General features: G+C 37.7%; 1 protein-coding gene across 1 annotated transcript; it reads right to left on the reverse strand.

The window, feature by feature from the left end:
* Positions 1-6,028: 6,028 nt before the first annotated feature.
* On the reverse strand, positions 6,029-7,264 carry id3 (inhibitor of DNA binding 3, dominant negative helix-loop-helix protein). Its single transcript, XM_015379976.1, has 3 exons — positions 6,878-7,264; positions 6,524-6,598; positions 6,029-6,258 (listed from the first exon to the last, which is right to left on the reverse strand). Exons 1-2 carry the CDS (start codon positions 7,172-7,174, stop codon positions 6,545-6,547), a joined length of 351 nt encoding a protein of 116 aa, XP_015235462.1. The 5' UTR covers positions 7,175-7,264; the 3' UTR covers positions 6,029-6,258; positions 6,524-6,544.
* Between the last annotated feature and the right edge of the window lie 759 nt (positions 7,265-8,023).

Genomic DNA, 8,023 nt, shown 5'->3' on the forward strand with positions numbered 1-8,023 from the left:
AACAAACAAAAAAAGAATCCCCTCCTTGAACCACCACCTTATTGTGGTGGAGGGGTTTGAGTGCTCAGATGATCCCAGAGGCTATGTTGTCGGGGGCTTCAATGCCCCTGGTAGGGTCTCCCATGGCAAACAGGTTCTGGGTGATTGGCCAGACAAAGAACGGTTCAAAAGTTTCTCAATTAACTTACCAGTACAAAAACACAATTGGGATAAAACTGTGAAATTCTCTGTTTGAAGATTTTTAAAGTTGTAACAAAATGTGTCAATTCATATATATGTGTAAACAAATTATATTAAGCCAGTATAAATGTTACAAGGTGTATAGTTCATCTGATATGACGGATATGAATTGATAGTTTCAGAAAAATATGTTTATTACTTTAATTGAACACAGATGTTTGTTATTTCATTGCTATGTTTCTACTGTATTTAGCTTTAAGGTTATTCAGTTTTTCAACTGGGGCAGACAAAACAAGATTAGATTTTCTTCCTGCTCCCCTTTGCTTATGGTAAATGTATGACAAAGTGCCTGTTTTTCCTAGTGATTTTTACCATGGAGTAATAAATGAAGACATTGCACCCCTGCACCTTCAGATAGGGTGAAGGTCTCTGACTGTTTTCAGAGGCAAAGAGGTAGGAAGAAGTGCCAGACCTACTTTGTATCCCAGCAAGGAGGTTTTGGAAAGCACTATGCATTTTATCATTCTGCTCGGGAATCTTAATTCCCATGTGGAAAATAACGGTAATTCCTGGAGCCGTGTGATCAGGAGCTGGGACGTGCAGAGGGGGGGGGGCTGAGGGTGCTTGAGCACCTGAGCTCCTTGAAACCCAAAGTGCCCTTTTGCCTTTTTTTTTTTTTTTTTTTACAACACATGATAATTTTTTTTTTTTCCAAATTTTTATTGTGTGCTTGTATCTATGTGGATGTGTGTGTGTGTGCATGCCCAAAATAATAATAATTTAGATGATGAACTCAACGTGCCCTCCCTCACTCTGCCTTCAATGCACTGATGTGGCCTTCTGCAAATAACCAAGCGCTGCTTCAGAAAAACACTATGACTCCTGATTCCAGAAAAAGTAAACATCTGGTCCGGTAACTAGGTTCTGCGGCGGTGTTAGTTTGTGCACGGTGTATTGTTGGAAGATGAGCAGAGTAGACTGACCAAGTTAAGTGAGCAATCAGCATCCTCTGTGCTTTCCAAATTTGCACAAACCGCCCTCTCTCAAGTTATAGCAGCTTGTCAGTAGCGCAAAAGTGGGTATGCACTATAGTAAGCCGGCCTGGCTGAACTGGAGAACGCGCAGATCCAATCGCAGTAAAATAATTTATATTACAGTTGTCGCATCCCTGCCGCTAGCAGGTTGACTACACATGCAAAGCTGGGGAAGAATAACGTCAGGTTTGTACTGTCCGTTTCTCCTGCCATTAGCAAAGTGCATTAGCACTAGAAATCCTGGAGAATTTCAGTTTTCCTGCAAGCCCCCCTCCTCTCTACAAGTTTGTGTATTCACTCTACCTTGCTAAGTGTCCTTGTTGTAATGCAATATGTAATATTACCAGCCCAGACTGGATAAAGGCTGAAACAAACTGGCATCAGAACAAGAGCATGCTCCAAACAATTTTCATTACCCGCACTGCAACATCAGACCTTTTTGCAGGAATATCTTGATAAGTCATATCAAAATCTTTTATTTAGGCAAACTTATTGAACAACCAGATATCATACGGGTCCTAGTTCCTGAGCTGAGAACAGGTCATAACCATGCTTTTCCAACGAGGCAAGGCAGAGCCGTTTTATATTGTCCATTCACCAATAGACTGATTTATATTGCAAAGCTCACTATGTGAAAGAAAGAACAACTTAGAGAATAATTGTATTTTGTCTTGTCTCGCCTTTTCACGTCATTCAACATTTCAGCTTAGAAAATGACAAACAGTATGATTTCAGTATAGCAGTAACATTTATTTCACCAAAGGAAAAGCACTACATATGAGGCTACCATTTAGCAGTTTTCACAAATCCAAGGTGAGTTCTTCCTGTTGCAGAGATTGCGCACCTGGCTTACTTATAAAAACAATTTAAAAATCTCAAAAAATAAGAGTTTAGCACATATTCCCAAAGTAAGAGTTGTAGTATGAACTAGATGAGGTTATCTATGTGTGCTACACGTTTTGTGGCACTACAATGATCTATAGTGTAATTATTGGATATTATATGCTTATAACAACAAAGAAAGAATATCCAAAACTACAGTTTGGCCTATCTTCCCAAAGTAAGAAAAAAAAAAAAGAATGTTAGAACTGTAAATATACAGTCATATGTTTATATTACTATTTTTTCTAATGTATTTATTACTGTTTTCAAAGCTGCACTTTAAAATATGAAATTGTCTAGAGCTGTTCTAAACTAAATTTCTTTTTGTTTACACTTGTGTATACAAAATTACAAAATAAAAAATAAATCTAAGTCTTATGTAATTATTGGCTTTTATAAAAACTGCATTTATCATTTGTTAAAGCCGTCTGTCACTTCGTTGTTTTTTTCCTCTCTCCCCTGCCCTGAAAGTTCACTGTAATGGTAGGTTAACAACACCCTTCCCCCACCTCTGGAGCTTGGCAAAGTTCAGGTTCTAATTTTCGACAAAATAATTTGTTGTATATCAAAGCTAGACATCTCTCTGTGATTTGCTTTATTGGTGTCAACATCGTCCATTTAATAAATGTAATGCTTCATGCAATTAATAAAAAGACATTTTGTAATAAATAATAAGTCTTCAAGCTTTTTTTAAAAAGAGAAACGCATTATTATTTATTATTAAAACCCTATGCTTAGCGTGAACATTCATGCATTCCAATGCTGAAGGAAAATCTTTCTGCATAAAGTAATTATGTAAGTACATAACTCTAGAGTTTTTATGACGTTCTTTTAGGTTTTTCATTTAGATAAAATGTTGAATATTTCCATTTTATAGTAATATTTAATATTTATCATTAATTCTTATGAATGAATCTTATTCTTAGGAACCACTTATTAGACCATTTTCAAACCCTTTAATGTTTTTTTTGTCTGCATTGTATTGTCAAGAAACTAAATAGATCCTGTTGCTCCACTCTTAAAAACATAAACACAAATCAAGTGTCCTGCTCAGCAGCCAGTAACTGATTACTGGTACCAGCTGATATGATTTAAAACAAACTTTCCCTGAAATTAACATCACTTTTTAAACACTGTGTTATACATTTTATTCTAAAATCATCAGCTGCACAACTTGATGGGACCTCAATCACTGTGACGGATTTAAATGTCTGATCTCCTGCTGATTCTGTACTTTTGTTCTCTTACAAAAAAAAAAAAAGTGCGCTCAAATGCATACTTGCATTTCATAGAAATAAAAAAAGTAGTTGGTGCTGTGCCGAGGAGCCAAATCAGAGGAAATTCTTCTGTTTTTCACAACTGGATGTTAGAAAATGCAGATCTATACAGCAATGGGATTACATACAATAACATCAGGTAGGCTTATGTTGAGAAAATAACAGTTTTTAGAATGATTAGTAAGAAATAGAATCTGTGCAACACAGTCATCACTTGGCCTCAGTTTAAAGGTTCTCATCTTAGTGAGTGAGGAGGACCCCAAGACAGATAAGGGGTTAACCCAACTAACTGAATTTGATAAGACTTCAGAGAGATTGCTGTGGTTAGATGAGTTTTTCAACAAAAACTTGATGAAATTATGCGAAAAAAATATATGGTCGGAAGGCAATTGTTTGATGTTATTTTCTACAGATTGTTCAAGGGGAACTTAAAGAACTGAGTGCTCAATATACAAGAATATGGCATAATATTCTTGACAAGAAGTGTGACAAGAAGATTGAGTGAGGTTGATTCTTCATTTGACAATAAAAAACCTACACATTATTTTTCCATCTTAAAAAGGCTTAATTGAGAGGAATGTTTAACTGAAGTTAAATATCCTGTTTGTGTGTAAGTGAAATCTGACAAATATCCCCACATCATCACAGAACCTTCAACATGCTTAGCATTGGTCATGAAGTGTTTTCCCACATATTCTTCCATTGTTTTAAAAGAGCCATCTGCTGTAGATTGAAAAAAAAAAAAAAACTCTATTTATAGACTCATTTTTAACCTGTTTTGCCAAGTAAATTTAGAGAATTCCACTAATTTAAAACAGAAAAGAGGGAAATTTTCTGAAATGTCTCCCAAATAACATAATGTCTCGATTTCTGATAAAAGGCTTTCAAACTTTTTTTTGTTCCTCTTCAGAATTTTTAATCCATTCTGCTGAGGAGAAAAAGAAACATTTCCAATTATTGAAAATAAAAAGGTTTAAAGAAACTCAGATGAACTTTAAAAGCAAATAATGACATACATATTCAAAAACATAAAATATGTGGTTTGTAAAAAAAATTTCACCATAAAATTTGCCTAGTAATGTAAAATCTTTACACCACTAGGAATTATTATTTTTATTATCAACCCAAGATTTTAATTAATTATAAAATTACATATAGAGGACCAACAATTTAATCTGATCTGTATTTTTGTATGAAAATCTTTAGGTTATAGTTAATAAAACATTGAAATTTAAATAAGACAGTTAGAAAAGTCAGACTTGTTTGAGAGATGTACTCAGAAAACAGTTAATAGTTTTAAGGTGAGATAAAGTAAAATGTTTTTTCTGAAGTCAACCTTATCTCCCACCAGCATCCAAAAAAATCCCTGATATTTAAAAACCAAACCTAAATGACATACACTTAATTATAAAAATAGAATCAAACAAGTTTTTCATTCATCATGCAGAGGTGTAACGATGCTAGCTTTTTCCACAATATCTCATTTTCACCACTAGATGGAGCTGTAACCTTGTCAACAACAAGTAAATTGACAGTGAATAGGTCACCAGCTTCACCTTTCAAGTGAATGAAATGATTTTTGTACTTTTCTCAGCTATTTAGGAGGATAATAAGAAAATCTGCTCTTTTTGTAATCATTTATAAGTTACACTGCGATTAGAGCTTTTTTAAACCAATCTCTAATTTTAAGAGCTGTTCAGCTTACATATCTTCTGTAAAGTGATATTGACTTAAGATTATGTGCACAATAATAGTTTCCTTTTATAAAGAGGTATTTAAGCTTTTATTGTAAGACAAAATTTTCTCCACATGTTTTTTGTTTCCTGTGGGTGATACCTGTTTTACGCCCTGCTAAGTCACATAAAGGGGGAGATATTTTCTTAGCTGTTGTTTGCAGTAAGCAGCGGGCCAGCGGTCTTCTTCACAATGTGAGAAGCTGCTTACGTTGGCCGTTACTCCTTCGATGGAAAAATAAAAAGCACTCACAGGAAACTCCCTTTGCTTGATTTCCAACCACCCAACCTCAAGATTCATCTGAACACATCCTGTTGTATCAGCACTTCATTGTCATCCAGAGCCCAGAAGTCACATCAGCGTCACTGGAATCTTCTGAAAAGCCGACTCATTCATTCTTTGGTGCTAAACACTCTGCAAAAGCCAAACTGCTTCACATCATTTATTTTATTATTTCAGAACATAGATACAAATGAAACTTTAAAATAAAAGAGTTTATGAAACTCACAGCATGTTGTCTGTAGAAATAAAGACAATCCCCACAAACGTTTATATTAAACTCTAGTATAGAGTTTAGAATATATCAGCTAAAAGTCCCATTAAAAAAAACATCCAAAAATGACTCACATCTTACAAACCCACAGCAGATATCTACAAATGCATTAACAGACAAACATATATTTGGAGGGGTGAGGGGGGGTTCTTAGGTGAGGTGAAGACTCGTGCAGATCTTTTCAGATGGAAAGTTGTGTTTGGAATGCATTGAAATTTTAACAAAAGGATAAATATGTCACTTCTCCTAAAAGGAACTGCAGTTTTGCAGGGAAGACAACAAACACATTGGTCACTTTCAGTTTCCAAGTCCTCTGCTTTGGTGTGTTGATTCTGTCTGTCTGGGAGCCAAAGATTGATTCTGTTTTCTTGCTCTTGTGCTACCACTGTTGATCCCACTCATCTCAGAACAGTCCAATGTTTTCTTTTCCCCTCTTTCTTGAAACCCTCCGCCTCCTCTTCTGTCTTCTCCTTCATTTCCAAATACCTATCCCAGCCCCCTTTCCTTTTTCTTTCTTGCTTTCTCTTTTTTTTTTTTTTTTTTTTACCCCTCTTGTCCTCTTGCCCGGAGTGAAGTGGAGACATGTGTTTCCCTGCACCTGCATGGAGAGAAAGGAAGAAAAGTGAAGTCAGATCTCTGCCTCCCTCCCTCCCTGCAGTGGGGAGCAGACAGACTGGCGCCTAGCATGGAACTTTCATTAACCCCAGGCAGATAGCAATGCATCCACTTCACATTCACTGCTCTGTTTAATTGGCTGCACACTGAGTGGCCTTTCAATACACAACTTTCCTTCAACATTAAAAACACACGTTTTCCTTTAAATATAGTTTCTATTCTTTATTAAAAACAGGACAAATACATACCAATAATGTTCCATCCTCATCCTAATGGCATAACCGCTCATCCTCTTTGGATAATGTGTGCGTAAGGTCCGCAGCCTGAACGAGAAGCAGATAGAAAACAGAGTTTTTAAGTTAAATCGATTTAAGAATAGCTTACATGTCAGATACGAGGTGTTGTTACAAGAGATCAGTATCTACGTCTGCACCACAAAAAGATTAAAATAGAATACAAGCAGATGAAAGCTCAGCGCTGTGCAGGTTGTTTAGATTTACACAGCAAATGTTTAAATTGGGGATATGAATCAGGGATGTTCCCACGTGCGTTTTTGTTGGGATGTTCAATGAAAAGCATGAGTCCACCCTGCAGCCTCTCACCTTTATGGATAAAACCATCTCCGGCGCAGATGCGTCCTCCGCCTCCAACGCGATCTGCAGGTCGAAGATGTAGTCGATGACCTGCTGCAGGATCTCCACCTGGCTCACAGACTTGTTCTGAGGGATGCACACCAGCTCCTTCAGCTTGGAGTAGCAGTCGTTCATGTCGCACAGCGCGCTCACAGACTCGTCCAAGCAGGAGTGTTTATTCCGGCCGATGGCGAGACTCTGCTCCGAGATGCAGCAAACGGCCTTGTAGCAGTTCCTCACTGAACGGACGGGACTAATTGCCTTCATGCTGGGGGGATCAAACCGTGAGAGACGCTGCGGCTGTGAATTCGGGTACTTTCCACAAGGTTCGTGTTCAAATCAGCTAAAGCGATGAGCCGGAGGAGCTCCATCAGGTTTTTATACACTCGAGACGCCTACGGACCGCCTACTTTTCGCATCGCGCTGTGATTGGTCAGCGTGCAAAAAGGCGAATGCCTATTGGTTGAGAGCGCGTATTGGATGCAGAGCAAGGAATGAGGAAATTTGGATGAGATGCCTAAAGGGGGGTGTCACTCAGTTGGTTGGCTGTACTCTTCAGGTGACTTCTTCATTTGATATGGATAATTTTACTTAGTGAATGATGGATTTATTTGCATCCAACTCATTTCTTCACTATTAAGATGGATGCATGTGGTGTAATATAGGCAAAAGGTCAGCAAAAAAAAAAAAGAGTATTTCCACACCAATGGTGTTGTAAAATCAGTAATTTGAGTCACTTTCCAGTAAAAGTCTTGCATTATCTCCACCTTCTGTTTCATTGTTCCTTATTCCAGGTTTGTCATATTACACGATTTTTTTTACATGATCACATTTTAGTCTGAAATTATCATAAATGTTGATTTAGACCAAATTTACATGTTGCTCCCCTTTCAGTTTACACCAAGGCACGTCCCGTTCTGCTCCTATTTGGGTCTTATTTTCCCCTTTTCTCACAATCCTGTTTTGTGGAGGAATGCAGCCCTGAGCCAGCTGTGTGTCCTATCCCGGCCCAGCTGTGTTGATCTAACGCGCCAGTCCCAGACATGCTGGCGCCAGCCTCCCGACGTCATCCATTCACCCCGACGCGCCCTCCCCTCTCTGGCAGACGGCCCGCCC

Source organism: Cyprinodon variegatus, unplaced genomic scaffold (assembly GCF_000732505.1).
Source record: "Cyprinodon variegatus isolate N-32 unplaced genomic scaffold, C_variegatus-1.0 Scaffold205, whole genome shotgun sequence".
In the NCBI taxonomy this organism is placed as follows: Eukaryota; Metazoa; Chordata; class Actinopteri; order Cyprinodontiformes; family Cyprinodontidae; genus Cyprinodon; species Cyprinodon variegatus.